The sequence below is a fragment of the Stegostoma tigrinum genome, chromosome 10 (assembly GCF_030684315.1).
Source record: "Stegostoma tigrinum isolate sSteTig4 chromosome 10, sSteTig4.hap1, whole genome shotgun sequence".
NCBI lineage: Eukaryota > Metazoa > Chordata > Chondrichthyes > Orectolobiformes > Stegostomatidae > Stegostoma > Stegostoma tigrinum.
The window spans coordinates 18,672,135-18,689,225 of NC_081363.1; the positions used below are offsets into that span (position 1 = coordinate 18,672,135).

The 17,091-nt window shown below is 39.6% G+C and overlaps 1 protein-coding gene across 6 annotated transcripts in view; it reads left to right on the forward strand.

Annotated features, from left to right (window-relative positions):
* setd3 (SET domain containing 3, actin histidine methyltransferase) overlaps window positions 1-17,091 on the forward strand; it is a 161,034-nt gene that overhangs the window by 131,251 nt on the left and 12,692 nt on the right. For 5 of the 6 annotated variants that reach the window (XM_048538556.2, XM_048538555.2, XM_048538558.2 and 2 more), the window contains 4 exons: window positions 2,762-2,876; window positions 4,518-4,592; window positions 8,783-8,949; window positions 14,303-14,388. In XM_048538556.2, the coding sequence (XP_048394513.2) occupies window positions 2,762-2,876; window positions 4,518-4,592; window positions 8,783-8,949; window positions 14,303-14,388 (443 nt within the window). Of the gene's footprint in view, window positions 1-2,761; window positions 2,877-4,517; window positions 4,631-8,782; window positions 8,950-14,302; window positions 14,389-17,091 lie in introns of those variants that run through there. The other variant, XM_059649047.1, reaches the window with a different exon arrangement.

The window sequence follows — 17,091 nt, forward strand, 5'->3', positions numbered from 1 at the left end:
GTGTGCAACTTTAGCAGATGAATCCAGCTTCTTAAACATTTTTTTTCTGGATGATGCCTGCTGTCTGTGGCTCTAGTAATAATCCCTGTTTTTCATCATTTTTCTGGATTATTCAATTTCCCACAGTTTAATTAAATGTTTCCTACCTGCAATGTGGTTTCAGTGAAGGACCTCCTGTTATTTCATGTCTTTTCAAGGCTCCTAACCTTTTTCTTCTCTTAGACCAAGGCTGCTTAGGTTTCTAATCTGCCCCTTGTGACTTTCTAATTCTGACTTTGCAGTGTCCCCAGTTCTGCAACCTTGGTTACAATTCCTTTTTTTTTGTAGCCCTTGATTGCCCTTGCTGTAGTTGTGCCTCCTGGTGCCTGCCCCTATTGCCGCAACGCTCAATTTGAGCTGTTAATACTCTCCGTACTTTTTGTTTACATAGCCTGTAATACTGCATAGTTTTATTTAAAAATTCTTCGCTCCCCAGACACTTTAACTTTATTCACAGAGTCTTTGACATCCATTCATTCTCCAACTAAACCCTGAACTCGGGATTTCTCTTATAGACCATCACCATGTGATGTATTCTGTTTCTGTCATGGGGTAAGTCATTCTCCTTCTCCCCTCTCCAGGGTGTTCCTAATCTTCCTGTTGCAGCACATCTCTTATCAGGTCTGTTTCTTCCTTGTTGAATCTTACTGCATGGTTTCTTTTTGTAAGGTCTTTAAATGTTACACCCTTTCCTACTGCTGATTTTCTGCACTAGCAGGTGACTTAAAGCCGAATCTGGTGATAGCTGAAAAATCTTCAGACCTCCACCACTGCCAGCACTTTCTACGTGGTGGCTGAATGAAATTTGCACTGCTGCTCACCATGTTGTTCATGCATTTAAACCATGGCTGCACCTCACCATGTGGTTGACTTGTGACAACAGTTGTTCCAAAGTGGAGGAAGAATGGATTGTGGTTCACAAGTCTCTGAAGGTCAAACTTGTTATTTTAACATCAAAAAGTCTGTTTGAAAAGCGAGTTTCCATCAGCATGTGGAAAATAGGAGCAGGAATAGGCTATTTGGTCCTCCATGCCTACTCTACCATTCATATGATCATTAATGATCATCCAACTCAGTGCCCTTTTCCTGCTTACTTCCCTTACTGTTTGATCCCTTTAGCCCTAAGAACTATAACTAATTTGTTCTTGAAAATGTTCAGTGCTTTGACCTCAATTGCTTTCTGTGGCATAGAATTCCACAGGCTCGGTACTGTGGCTGCAGGAATACCTCCTTATCTTAGTCCTAGATGCCCTACCCAATATCCTTAGATTGTGACCCCTAGTTTGTAGTCTGCCTTGGTCATTTGGAACATCCCTCCTGTGTTTACCGTGTCTAGTCCTGCTGGAATTTGTTTTATAGGTCTCTGAGAACCCTGCTTATTCTTCTAAACTTCCAATGAGTATAATCCTCGCAGATTGAGACTCTCCTCATATTATCAGTCCTGCCATCACAAGAATCAGGCTGTTAAACATTCAATGCACACCCTCAATGGCCAGAAAACCCTTCCTCAAATAAGAAGACCAAAACTGCACACAATATGAACATCAAGCAAGTCATGTGATTTTAACTAAATTACCAGAAAGCCACCTGGGGAGATAAATGCTAAGGTGTTTGCTGACTTGCTTTCTCTGCTGGTTGTGAAACTGAATGAGAAGGGTCCAAAATTAGGTTTATGTATGGGAAGAGTAGACCCTATCACCATCATCCACATCACCCCCCCACCCCTAAGTCTGTTGTACCATTCCATAAGATTGTAGCTAATCATGTATCTTACTTGCTTCCACAACAACTCTCTGTGTCATTTGATTCCTCGAGTTTTTTTAAAAAATCCTTTATGGGCGGTGGGTATTACTATCTAGGCCAGCATATAGTGCTTATCTTCAGATACTCTGCACAACATGGTCCAGGTCTCCCAGCAAAAAGGTATCCAAAATCTATCCATTTCTGTCATAAGTAAATTCAACTGCTGGGCACTCACAGCCCTTTGGAATTTCGGAATGCCAAAGATTTGCAACCCTTTGAGTCAAGAAATTCTCATCTGAGTCCTAGATGGGGTAGCTTCGATCACAGAATTAAAGGAGAAATTTGTGAGCTTTATTCAATTGCTATAAGGTCTGCCCCAATCAAAGAAGGAAATTCCTCATTAAAGATGTGCAGCTAATCAAAAGGCCAGCAGCTGTATAGTCCTGGTATCAGCCAGGAGGCACAACCATTGCTGGGACTACAAAACATTCCCCATACTGAGGAGCCTTGGTAAGTATAGGTTAAAGGGTCTCAACAAGGTGGTTGGCCAGGTTCAGAAGTCTGGAGGAAACGAGTTATTTGTGAATGATCCCAGGATAGTCACAAATCCCCTACATTTTCCCCAAGCCCCTTGGCCCACACTGTTAAATATTCTAGAGCTGTCCTCATGGCATAGGCCTCCTTCTGCTGTGGGTGACATTCTGGTCTGAGGCCATCAATTGGACCACAATAGTTGATACTTCCCTCCTTCTCCTTTTGTCATTTCAGCAGTTTGGTAGGATGAAAACAAGAGGAAGGTAACAGTGGATGTTACGTGCGCTGCCATCCCCCAACCCCCCCACTCCCCTCCCCCCGCCCAACCGTGAGCTTTCCAAATTGTTGTCAAGGAAGTATAAAATTCATGTCCATATCCTTGAACTTAAGAATATAGTACTGCTTTCCAATTTCATAACCACCCCATTTTTCTGTTCCATTGCAGATGGGCTGTCTCTTCTGTCATGACACGCCAGAATCAAATTCCAACTGAAGATGGCTCCCGAGTCACTTTGGCTCTTATACCTCTGTGGGATATGTGTAATCACACCAATGGCTTGGTGAGTGAAAGCATCCATTTATACCCTGTTGAGGACATTTTTTGGCAGCTTCTAAAGTTCACTAAATTAACACAGCAAGTAACCCAATAACAAAGCAGTTCAAGCATTGTCTTTTCAAAATAACGTTAAGTGATGGCCTGCCTATTAGATCCATAGTCGTCAAGTGTACACAGCCACACCCAGTGATGCAAATATTGTGTAATCTCACCTGTGATTTCTTTTTAATGGATATTGGTGTGGTTCTTCTTGGATTCAGCAGGATAGATAAACAAAAGCTGATTTGCCTCGTGGGCCACTGAAGCACAAAGAGATAGCATCTTAAAATTAGGACCAGACCTTTCAGTAGGGAAATCAGGAAGCACAGTTTTTGCACAAAGAATATCAGGAATCTGGAAATCTCCCAAGGTTATGACTTATGGAATGATTAAAACTTTCAACACAGATCTAGAGATTTTTATTAGGTAAGGGTATCAAGAGTTATAGATCTATGGGAGACAAATGGATACAATTCAACCACACTAGTCTGGGCTCTTGTGGCTGAATACCCAACTCCTGCATCAAATGATACCACAAAATTGGTCAATTGGTTCTGATCTGCCAGCAGAGAAGGGCTAATACAGATAAACTATCATTGAATAACTGCTGATCTGCCAATCATCTTGTAAACCAGAGATATTTTCTAATCAATTTATTCAGGGATGCTATTACACACCTCTGAAGTTGGTGTAACTTGAATCTAGGCCTCCCTACTCAGAGGTAAGAACTGTACCACTTAATAACAAGGGCCCTCCAGGGGGCCTGTGTTTATGTCCCACTTGCTCGAAAGGTGTGTTGTAATATCTCAGAGCAAGTTGATTAGAAAATATCGAAGGAAAACCGGAAGTGAGGCAGTCCAGCTCAACAGACTCCAGAGTTGAAAAACCAGGCAGGAAAACACACCAACACTTCATCGGAGGCTGCTCTGATGATTTTACCCGGCAGGGTAATGAAATACATGCAGAACAACAAACCAGCTCGGTGAGCCTCAACAACCTCAACCCGAGCTACAAATCTACTCCAGAACATTGGAGAAAATATCTATCAGGGAATAGCTTTATGGGCTCATGTGATGGAGTGGTAGAGTCCCTCCCTTTTGAGTTAGTAGGCTTGGTTTCCAATCTCCCCTGCTCCAGAGTCCTATAATAATGATCAGAAACTATCTATCAATGAAGAACCACAAAGTGTTTTGTTGCGCACTTGCAGTGTCCCTAACTGTGAGCCAGGAGGACTGGGTTCAAGTCTCACCTGCTCCAGAGAGGTGTCATCACATCTCTGAACAGGTTGGTTAGGAAAATATCGAGGCAGTTATTGGATTAAGGATTGGAGAAAGTTTCACTAGTAAGCAAGTGCACATTCTCCAAAAAAGAGAACTGACTGTCCATACACTTAAAATGCATGAGAATGCAAATATTGCGGTGACATTTTGTTCTTAGAATGTGTCAACTGTAATTTTATATCACCTTTATCAAAAGGCAAAAGGAGAAGAACTTCCATCTTTGCTTTAAACTGCTGTTTTACACAGACTTTGTTTTTATTCAGACCCAAGGCCATCTAAGATCCTGATTGCATGCCTGCCTTACCTTCAGTGCTTTTTGTTTGTAGATTACAACTGGTTACAATCTGGAGGATGATCGTTGTGAATGTGTCGCTCTACAGGATTATAAAGCCGAAGATCAGGTGGTGGAAGTTTTATTTTCATGCTTCTAGAAGGTTTTGTAAGCATCAACAATTTCATTACTGTAGTAGTATTTGCTTCTTAACTAAAACAAGGAAAACAGAAATTTCAGTGAAATCCTATTACTTACTCGATCCTTAAATCACTACCTTTGAAATCCTGGTTTTAAACTGGCTTCCTAACTGGCAATTTTTCTGCTTTTAAGTTCTCACTCCTTTTGTTAATCTGTTTTTGACACTGATGCGTACCATGACGACAAACTGTTCACCCTCCCGTTCCAGAATGTCCTGTAGCGACTCCAAGACATACTTGACTCTAGGACTCAGCAGGTGACGTACCATCCTGGAGTGTCATTTACAGCCTCAAAGACATCAATCTATTCTCTACTGAAATTGCCTATTATAATAGCATTCTCACACTTGTTCTCCTCTCCCGTGCAGCAGAGGCAAACGTAGTTCAACAAATTTGGCTGTTGCTACTTTCCTGTGAGACTCCCCGCTCCAAGGAATCCGCCAGGAGAGTTTCTAGCACTGCCTGCTTAATCTGATTTCTCTAACTAGAGGTCATCCATTCCCCCCCTACCTAAGAGTCTTAGCTGGCTGACTGACCAACCCTCTGCATGTGTTATCTTCGATACTGTTAGCCTTGTGCCTGCTCCACATGTCCAAAGCTGACACTTAAGCTTCCGGGAGCTGCAGGTGAAGATCTTCATTGCATGCATTCTGGTCCCAGACACTGAAACTGTTCCCGACTTCCAATGTAGTGTAGGAGGAGCAATCTGCAATCTTGAGTTCTCTTTCTGTGACTTACCTGTTTGAATTAAACCCATAGATTGCCCTGAAAATATAATAATACTAATTACTCTAGGATCCTTCTTTTCTGGATCTCTGCAGTGTGACCTTGCAAACTATAAAACCAAGGCAAAGGCCTTAGAAACTATAAACAATAAAAATACTCTTACAGTCAGCTGCTTCTTCTTGCCCGGTGTTATTCATTTGACCCGCTTCTCATACTGCTTGCCTGCAATGTTGACTGTGCAAATACTGCATATTGTATTCTCTCCAACACCTAACGAAAAGATGTCATACCCCAAATCCCATTGTAGGATAACTGAGACTTGGGGTTTATAAAAATAAATGATTTTGCCAGGTTTTTTTTTTAACTTCCTGCTAACTTTATTCCTATTCATGAGTTCATCCAATTTTTCAGGTAGTTTATGCATTCTTGAGCATGCTTTCATTTTAGTTTTAAGACTGCTTTACCATCTACAATTTTTCTCCAATGCACAAAGAGTATGTGAAATTAAATTGGGACTAAAGCTTGATGATGACAAACCCAGATGCTTCAAGGTCATTGAAATAAGTCACGTTGTAAATTGGGACAGAGCAATGGGGAACCCAGGGTGACATTGCTGTATTTTGCTAAATTAACTGTAAAGAATCCTGTAAAGTATTAGTAAAACTTATGAAGCCTTAAGAATCGGTTAGTTTGCTAAATCATGAGTATTGCAAGCTGATAAACTCCAGTGCATTGGCGCAAAGAAAACTTGAATTGGATTTATAGCATGTCATCTGTCACTTCCTATTTAGATGATTGGTTTCATTGATCAGTTTCTTTTTGTTATGTTTTATTTGGAATTTGTTCACTACTTTTTAGATTGAAATTTGTGAATCCTCAGCAAATTTCTGCTCTTAAGGTTAGAACAATTATGTTCATATATAAATGCTGAATGTAATTATATTGCCTTCCTGTGCCATTTTTACGCAAGTGTGAATCTGTTTGTTTTAAATTTTAAAATAGCATGCACAGGAATTTAGTACAAGCTCATTAAAGAAAAGAAAGAACTTGCAATTATATTTCATGACCTAGGATGTCTGATGCACTTTAGAGCCCAATAAAGTACTTTCAAAATGTATGCTGAAGAAGTATTTGGTGAAATTTTAACTCATTCTAAACCCCACCATTTATTTACACAGTTAAAAATGGCTGTTATTACTATTCTATAAAACATGGCAAAGCCTCACAAAAATCAACAAAATAAATTACCAGATCGCCTGCTTTTGGTATGAAAACACACAATGCTGGAAATACTCATCAGTTTAGGCAGTATCTGTGGAAAGAGAAATGGACTTCATGTTTCAAGTTGTTACCTTTCATCAAAATTCTGTTTTAGGTGTTGACAAAGAGATAAATATTGACCAGAACGCGAGGAAGAACTCTTCTGTTTCTTTTTTGAATAGTGCCACTGGACTACTTACTTCCAACTGAGTGGGCAGATGTTCTACATAGCCATAGATTTGTATGTTGTAAAATAATTGCACTTTAAGACAGTGCTTTCCAAATTTATTGTTCCTGTGATCTCATTTGGAAGATTAAAAGTTTTCAGGGCCCCAAGTGAGACTGAGTGGGAGTTAAGTTTGCAGCAGATATTAGTATATAACTCAGTTCACTTCCTCATATGCTGTCTTTCCTTCTTGTGCTCACTATTGTTTTTACACTCACTCTGTGTCCCACTACTTTATTACTGTTTTTATCTCACACTCACTCACTGGCTCTCTCCCACACTCAGTCTCACACACACACACACACACACACACACACACACACACACACACACACACACACACACACACACACTCGCTTACACTCTCTCTCCTTTGTGGGGAAAAGGAGCCATTTTTGCAGCCATGTTAAACTCACCAGGGAGAGCAGACTCCAACAGTCTCCAACAGAGCCATTGAGGTCATCAGATATGCAAGTTAAAAAGGAGGCACATTGATTCTGGCACATCCTAATGGACCAATAAACACGGTTGTTCATAATAACAGCAGTCATTGGCAGATGAATCTGTCCATGGGATGGTGTGCACCAGATAGACAACACTTGTTGCTGACTGTTCCAACTGACAAGATTCTCAGCCCCACATTTAGTACTTCGGAATCCTGCTGCATTCCACAGCCACTAGTACAAGATTTCGGGGTTGCACTTCCAAAATTTCGTAAGCAAACATAATTGAAGATCATGACCCACAGTTCAGGAAGAGTATCAAACTTCAAATACCTCTTACTTTAAGATTTTGTTTCTATGGTCAGACTGAAATTCCTGTCACTTGCCTTTCTTCAATATCTAGATGACCTTGACCTTCTAGCACTTGCTGCTGGCTCCTGTGATATCAGTCTGGGCTGCTGAGTGCAATTGGTTGAAAATATCCATGACGCTAATGACACAAATTATGTGGCATTATAAGCAGTTAAAATGGAAGCTAAAATTGCCAATATTAATTGACTAACTGAATGTGCTAAACTTGGGCAAATGTGATAACTTCTACTTTGGACCTGAAAGGATAGAAGAGATTTTTTTATGAAAGACTAAAGGTTGGTACTAGCGAGTCTAAAGAGTGGAAATCGAAGTATATAGTTTATTAACATTGTCACCAACCGCTAAGAACATGGACAAAAAGGCTAATTGATGTCAGCCTTCATATCTAGAGTACTGGGCATCAGACCCTGGAAAGTTTGTGGGGATGGGGAAGTAGCGTAAATTTACCGCAGTGATAACCAGAATTCCAAGGATTAAATTATAAGGAAAACTGTGCAACTGGGATTATAATCCAGAATCATAAAATGTTAAGGGGTAATTTACTGAAAGTTTTTCAGATATAGAGGGGAGCAGGTGGTGGAGATAAAGTGAAACTATTTCTGCTGCTTCTGGACTCCAAGTCTGAAGGTTTAAAACTTAGAGGCTGACGTTTCAGGATAGATATTAGGGAACACTTGAGCAACACAAAGGACAATGTGGTAATTTTCTGGTGATTGGTGCTCACGTAATCAAATGTTAATTTTAATACTAAGATTGATAACTTTTTGCTGTCCAAAGGTATTAACAAACACATGTAATGGCAGGTACATGGAGTTCAGTTACAAATCAGACATCACATTTCTGAATGACCTATGCCTGTTCATTTGTTTCACCCAGGAAATCCCTGAATTGCTTTCAAAATTGCACTGACAAACTAAGCTGAAACTGCCAGAATGCAATCCTCTGTCTTCAAGGAGATATTCTCAATACTCTGTTCAAGTCGACATCTGCAAAAAGCAGGAGCGTTAGCACTGCGAGTTAGAGGGCATTGTTTATGGCCATTTTCCTCGTCAATTTGTGTTGATCTAACACTTTTTTCATTTGAATCTTTCAGATCTATATTTTCTATGGTACTCGTTCCAATGCTGAGTTTGTGATACATAATGGATTTTTCTTCGATAATAATTCGCACGACAGAGTGAAAATAAAGCTGGGAGTGAGTAAAAGTGACCGCCTTTATGCTATGAAAGCAGAAGTTTTAGCTCGTGCTGGCATACCAACGTGAGTATTTTAAAAAGGGGTTTCATCCATCTCTCTTCCCATTCCATAGGCAGTCACCATCTAAGATGAATTCTGCCATTTCTTCGGGAATTAATGAATAAATATTATTAATCAGCATTTGGTGGTACAGAACACAAGTATTGGTGGGAAAAAGGCACATTTTGTTAAAGCATTTCAGCTTGCACTCAGCAGGACACTTGCAATGGAAAAGGAATTTTTAAAATATTATTTAAAAAGAGTGTTGATTGATTCACAGGTGGATTGGTAGAGCCATTGCGATGAAGAATACCCCAGTTAGATGATGGCTGCCGTGTTTTGTTTAAATTTAAACCAGCAGATTGACCCCGATTGATTAAGATATTACCAGACGGTCATAGAGTCATACAGCATGGAAACAGACCCTTCAGTCCAACTCGTCCATGCTGACCAGATATCCTATATAAATCCAGACCTATTTGCCAGAATTTTACCTATCCCTCACAACCCTTCCTATTCATATACCCATCTAGATGCCTTTTAAATGTTGTAACCGTACCAGACTCCTCCACTTCCTGTAGCAGCTAATTCCAATACCACCCTCTGAGTGAAAAAGTTGTCACTTAGGTCCCTTTTATATCTATCCCCTCTCACCTTAAACCTATGCCTTCTAGTTTTGGACTCCCCCACTCTATTTACCCTATCTGTTCCCCTCATGATTTCATAAACCTCTACAAGGTTACCCCCTCAGCCTTCGATGCTTCAGGGAAAATGGCCCCAGCCTATTCAGTTTCTCCCTATAGCTCAAACCCTCCAAACCCTGGTAACAACCTCGTATATCTTTTCTGAACACTTTCGAGTTTCACAACGTTTTTCCTATAGGATGGAGACCAGAATAACACACAGTACTTCAAAAGTGGTCGAACCAATGCCCTGTACAGCCGCATCATGACCCCCCCACCCCCCAACTCCTATACTCAATGCACCGACCAATAAAGGCAAGCATACCATAAGACCATAAGACATAGGAGTGGAAGTAAGGCCACTCGGCCCATCAAGTCCACTCCGCCATTTAAATCATGGCTGATGGGCATTTCAACACCACTTCCCTGCTCTCTCCCTGTAGCCCTTGATTCCTTTTGAGATCAAGAATTTGTCGATCTCAGCCTTGAAGGCATCCAATGTCCCGGCCTCCACTGCACTCCGTGGCAATGAATTCCACAAGCCCACCACTCTCTGGCTGAAGAAATGTTGTCTCATTTCAGTTTTAAATTTATCCCCTCTAATTTTAAGGCTGTGCCCACAGACCCTAGTCTCCCTGCCTAACGGAAACAACTTCCTAGCGTCCACCCCTTCTAAACCATACATTATCTTATAAGTTTCTATTAGATCTCCCCTCAACCTTCTAAACTCTAATGAGTACAATCCCAGGATCCTTAGCTGTTCATCATACACTAAACTTACCATTCCAGGGATCATCCGTGTGAATCTCCGTTGGACACGCTGTAGGGCTAGTGTGTCTTTCCTGAGGTGCATACCAAACGGTGCCTTCACTATCCTGTCTATGTACGACACCACTTTCAAGGAACTCTGAACCTGCGATCCAAGGTCTCTTCGTTCAGCAACACTACCCAATAAACCAGAGAATGGTTGCCCAAATGAACTGCCCAAATGCCAACCTTAAGTTTAACAGATGTACAGGGTGCCTATGTTCTTTCTGCCTGCAAAGAACAGGGTCCAGTATCTTAATGTATGATGGACGAATTGAACTGAAGGGTCTGTTTCCATGCTGTATGACTCTATGACCATCTGGTGATATCTTAATGTATGATAGTGTATATGTAAGATTGTCAGTCGGGCTTGCAGCGTGGTGACATTGTGTATGCTGGAAGCTGCGTGTAGTAGTATGTAGACCCTTTTTCTTTGCAAACAGAAAGAACAAATGCACACTTCCACCTGTTTCAACTTAACAAAATAGGTGATAGGCAGTTTTTTCCTGGTCAAGGCATTGGTTCATTACACAGGGCAATTGAAGTCAGTCTGCTATGTTTAAGTTTATAAATTGTCAGTCATCACCTAACAGCATTTTCTGTGGCAACATCTCTTCTAATTAGAAACCACTTTCCAACTAATCATCACTCTTTTCTCATGCAAAATAAAACATTGTTTTCCCCTTTTCTTCTTATTCTTGCTAACGCCTGTTGTATGATATGTTACATGCCGTACACCATACAAATTAATTCTCATAAAGACTTGTTTTAATTTTTTTGAATTTTCCCCCTTCATGAAGTACCCTGTCTTTCAGGACTTGAGGCCATCACTGAATGCGGCCCATGGAGTCCTTGCCACTAACTTTTCATGGATGGAAAATCAAGCCCAGTGCATCTATGATTTCAGGAAAGTATTCAGCTAGTGGGTAAGTACCTCAACTAGTAGTAAACTTATGGAATTTCCCCCTTCATCTTTAATTGTGGCAGCCAGAAACAAAGAGGAAATAATTGTGGTTGCATCTCAATGTGATAAAATATGTTGTTGGGCCAGGATAGGGTGAGGAATTATATAATCTGTAGTTATTTTAATATTAATTGAATAGGTAACATGAAACTCTGTTAATAGAAGTGCCTATACATGTAAATTGAAGGGGCAAAACTATTTTCCATTTAAAACGTAAAATGTTAAGACAGTGATCTTCATTGATTCAGCCAAATTGATCTGAGGCTTTAGTATGGTAAATGCGATTCTTTTGTAGGTTGACGATTACAATATAATTTCGCCCGGTCTGAAAATCCCTACTTTTCCTTCACCAAGCTATAGACTTAGTCTATGTCCCTCTTTCAGGTGAGAAATATAGACTGTAGTTGACCTGTTCAATAAATACTAAAATATTTAGGAAGGGTGCAGTCCCCTCACCCAGTCCTGACCTAACAACATATTTTATCATGAGTAGAGGCAACCACAATTATCTCCTCTTGGTTCATGGTTGCTTCAATTACAGATGAAGGGGGCAGTACTATGAGTTTACTACTGGTTGAGATTCTCACTCACTAGCTGCATATTATTCAGAAATTATCCCTAAAGCCTTTGAAGAATTATTAGTCTGCAAAAGATAAGCGTTGCATTTAGCACAACAAGAATTCTGAGTTTTCTTTGACAGAACTGCTCACTTGTTAAATACATTGCAGCTTTGGTGTAGGTATCTAATATGCCATCACCTCAGTTCATAACATTATTAATAGCAACAGCATAGAAAATGCCCTCTGCCATCCTACTCACAACCACGCACATTTTGAATGGCTTACAAAGACAGCCTTATAAAGATAGAATTGAAAGAGCGATTCAAGTGGAATCAATCCTGTCTTTTCTCACTAAAGTCATATTGTTTAAAGCATCAGAGAGACAATAAAATGTTTTGAATGGTATTTCTGCTTACATGGCAAAAATTTCGTGCTTCAAAAAAAGCTCTGCAGAGTTAAATTGAGAGACCTTGTTACAGTTGAAAGCAGGTGAAAATTTGAACCAATTGAGTTCAAATTAACAAAGAGAAATGAAAATACCCCTCTCCTGAAACTTTAGTGCCAGCATGGCTACAAAACACTAGGGTGTAGACAAGTGACAGGGTTTTTGTGGCGTAGTGGTAGTGTCCCTGCCAATGAGCCAGAAAGCCTGGGTTCAAATCCTACTTGCTCCAGAAAAGTTTGATAGCACATTAGAACAGATTAATTGAAAATATTTCTGTGAACAAGTGTTAGCGCCCTTTGGTACAGTAGTGATATCTTAGCTCTAATGTAGGAAGCCCAAGGTTAAATCCCACCTGTTCTGGAGGCGTCTAAATAACATATTTGAATAGGTTGAGTAAAATATCAGTAAATAAGTTTTGAGGCCCAGGTTCAAGTCCCACCTGCTCACAAGGTCTGTCATAACATCTCAGGACAAGTTGATCAGAAAATATATCGAATCTAGTTGGTTTGATGCTGCCTTACTATGGGAGCAAAATATGGTGCCTACATGAATTGGTACAATTGAATGAGATTTGATATAGGCCCTTTGTAGTGTTCCTAACTCTGAGCCAGAAGGTCTAGGTTCAAGTCCCACCTAGAGTCATGTAGCACGGAGACAGGCCCTTCGGCCCAAACAGGTCCATGCCGACCAAACTGTCCACCCATGCCAACCCCGTTTTCCTGCGCTTGGCCCATATCCTCCTCAACCTTTCCTATCCATATAATCTTCCAAATGCCTTTTAAATTTTATATTTGTTAATGTACCCGCCTCAACCACTTCTGCTGGCAGCGCATTCCATATGAATGCCACCATCTGTGTAAAAGGTTGCCCCTCAGGTTCCTCATGTATTCTTTCCCCTCTAACCTTAAATTGATTCTCTTTAGTCCTTGATTCCCCAACCTTGCGGAAAAGACTGAGTGCATTCACCCTGTCCATGCCTCTCAAGATTCTATACACTTGTGTAAGATCCCCTCCTCGGTCTCCTACACTCTAATGCAAAAAGTCCTAGTTTGTCCAACCTGTCCCTGTAACTCAGTCTCTTGAGTCCTGGCAATGTCATTGTAAAGTTCTTCTGCACTCTTTCCAGTTTAATAGCATCCTTCTTAAGCATTCCTGCTCCAGAGGTATAACATCTCTGAACAGATTGATTAGAAAATATCTGTATACAAGTGTGTAAAGTACAGAAAAAACTACTATAATTAGCGTAGTGTAGCTATGAAGCATTTCTTTTACTCCTTAGTCCATGATATTTATCCTTAAATGCAGAGAACCTCCTGTGTGATGCTTTGCACTTGGTTTAACTGAAAAGTCTCGACAGACTTTTCCACGACCCAACTCAAAGTAGAGGTGCATGGAACATAGAAGGAAGAGTGAGCAGCAAAAGTTTCAAGGAAGAAAAGAAGCAACCTTGAAAAGGTTAATGATCAGTAATTATGCAGATGGTTTTTAACACATCTTGCACTGCTTGAGCAGGACATATGTACTGGAAGATCAGGAAATCACATAACTTGGGTGGACCGCATAATGATTAACATTTATTAATTCAGATGGGTAAAAACGTATTCAGGCTGACACATTGATTCATGATCCTCCTTATCTGAACATGCAACAGGCAATTGGTGCACATTTGTTGGGAACCACAAGGATGGAAACTTATCTGTTATTGGTACTGCTTAATCAGAATATGTTGTCATCAGTGAATGGTATAATCTGTGGCCATTTGTTGTTCATTATATCCTTTGAACTTGTTATTTAAAAATTGCTGGATAATTTTCTGATTAGTAGTTACTGCAAACCTTTAATGCAGTTAGATGCTTGTTGAAGCTCTTGTTCAAATCATTCTGACAGACTAACTCCAGTATTCATGTGTTTCTGTTAGGTCCAGTGTATTTGCCTTGCACTGCAGTGAACCTCCTATCTCAGCCCAGCTGTTGGCGTTTCTCCGTGTCTTCTGCATGAGTGAAGGTGAAAACTTTTCCCTTTTTGATTTTCAAAGGTAGTGGATATTAATTAGAAGGATTGTGGGTCAGTAATCTCAACAAGCTGAGAATTACTCCTTTGAACTGCAAGAGAAGAACCTCAGCTGTTTATTACAAAGCCCTAAGAGGAAATCATTCATGAGAAGTTATTTGTGATTGTCTATACCATTTGACTAGGTTTTGGATTTGCTGCTGATGCATGGCTTTATGGACATTGGCCAGCATACAATCTTCTGGAGATGCATAATGATGTTCTTGCTCACTTCTGTCTCGTCACCCACATAATTTACTCCAGTCATCAATGACTGTACCTTTTGCTATTTCTCACTAGGTCAGCATTAGGGATGGCAAATGCTTTTATTTATTGCCTTTAATATAATTGTTAAAAGGCTAGCTTGATTTGTCATTTTGGTGTATTGAGAACTGTGATTAATATTGTCATTTCTTCCTGCAAACGTTATCTCTTTATCACCCCATCCCCAAATAAAATGCTTTCTAGAGATTTATGCAATCCCGTTTTGTGCACCCTGATTGTTCTTTGTTTTTGACATATTGTGAACTTTTCTTTTAAAGTCAGGTGCATTGAAATTCATTGGTGAAAATTTCTGTCTGCAACATTTATCCCTAATTTTTTTCTTAAAATATGTAACAATATTTATTACATAAGTAAGGAAGGAAGTCTTTTTTAAATATTGGGTCATGATGTTCTGGTCTTGCTGTATGAGGCAGCCACCTGGTCTTTTCTGGCCTAGCTGTTTGTATTTTGCTATCAAAGTGAATTGTTATTTTATGCCGTATCTTCAGAAAGAATTGTTTTTCGGCCAGTAAGCACTCGTGTCCAAATTTATATAATATTAACTGGGTTACTCAATTCACTTCTACTTTATTGCCAACTGCTTATTGTGAGGTGGTTCTACGTAGCAACGTTTTCTCAAACTTTGTCAAAGTGTTTTCTTCCACCCAATGAGAGCCATGCCACCTTCTCAAATGCTTGCACTGAATTAGAGTTAAAGGGCCTTACTTTTGGCACTCTATTTGGTGCATTTTCCAGCAATTTATGTTGAATCTTTTGATATAGAGATTTTATAGTGTACATAGTACATCATGTGAATTCAATCAGCAGTCATGTAAGAGTACATACCACACTGATGATAAATGTTGCATCAATTAAACTGACAGATAATTAAAAGGTTGCCTGTATTATAAGATTGCAGGACAAACTTGTTGATCAAATAAAAATAAAAAAGGTTTCTCTGCAGTCTTGATTTTCAAATTTAACAACTTGTTTAGCATTTAGTTTTTAAAACTTTACGTAGCTCAAGAATTACTGATAACTCCCATTTTACAGCATACTGTGGAATTCTACCACCTTAAAAATAAACATTTGTAGCCTTTTGGATTATATGAAGGAAGTGAGTTTGCTGTGAAAATGCTCACTTTTTAAAAAATGGTATGGTTGCTATGAAAAGAGTTTTTGTTTGTTTCTTTTGCTGGACAGTGCTTAAATGGAGTTCGCAGAGATATCAAAATAGTGTATAGGTGTTGAATAATTTTTGCTGCTTTGAGTTAGCTTTTCACTTTCAGCCTTCTTTTTCTGCTGGAGCATGGCAGCAGAACCAGGGAGGGCTCCCACAAATGGGGAAGTAATTTTCACTACATACTCCGTGCACCACCAATGTGTTGGTTATTTATTTAGGGTTTTAAATGGGACCTACTTAATAATTGTTTTCTCATGTTTGTGAGACAAATCATAATAGTCAAAAGTGGGAATTGTACAGTCAACATGATTGTCAGTCATGTTGACTAATCACTTTTCCAGATCACTTAACAAATATTTAATTATTTGATTTTGTATCCCCATCTGGTTCAGACCTTTGTACCTGTCCTGGGACAAACCATTCCTTTTGCTTTTTCTGGGATCTTACTGTGTGTAAATCGGCATAATGCAATAATTACTGTAGAGTTCAAGAACAGCTTCTTAGACTTCTGAATGGATCTCTTAAATGTTAAATTTAATGTTGGCCTCACTCTCTGTGCACCTTCTCTGCAGCCATAACATTGTATTTTTCTCTCTGTTCTGACACCCTAATACATTTTGTATGGTATTACCTAACTGTAATGAACACAAAACAAAACTTTTCACTGTACCTAGATATATATGACAGTAATAAATCAAATTAACTACTTCAAAATTACTTTATTTGATGAGAAGCTAATTGAGATACTTTAAGGGATTGTTATTTGTCTGTGGGATTTGGGTGTCACTGGGTGGGCCAGCATTTACTGCCCATCTGTAGTTACCCTGGAGAAGGAGATGTGAACTGTCTTCTTGAACTGCTGCAATCCTTGGCACATAGGGACACTGACAGTGCTGCTAGCAGCTCCAAGTTGTGAAAGCTGCTGTATGAAAGTAATTATTTCAGTAACTGAGAGTGAGACTGTGTGTTCCATTCTATGTGCAGATCACATTTGCATTAAATTTTACACAGCCATGTACTTATTTTGGACAACTTCCTCTGCCATTCCTCTGATTCCATTAACTCTTCTAGTTTGGTATACTCAGCAATTACTACTACTTTGTACACTGAAACTCAATCTTCCATTTAATTAAGTGAAAAGTTGTTTTAGTACAAGAACTAGGGCATCCCACTCGTTGCTCTCTTCCAACCCAGCAGCCAATATAATTCCA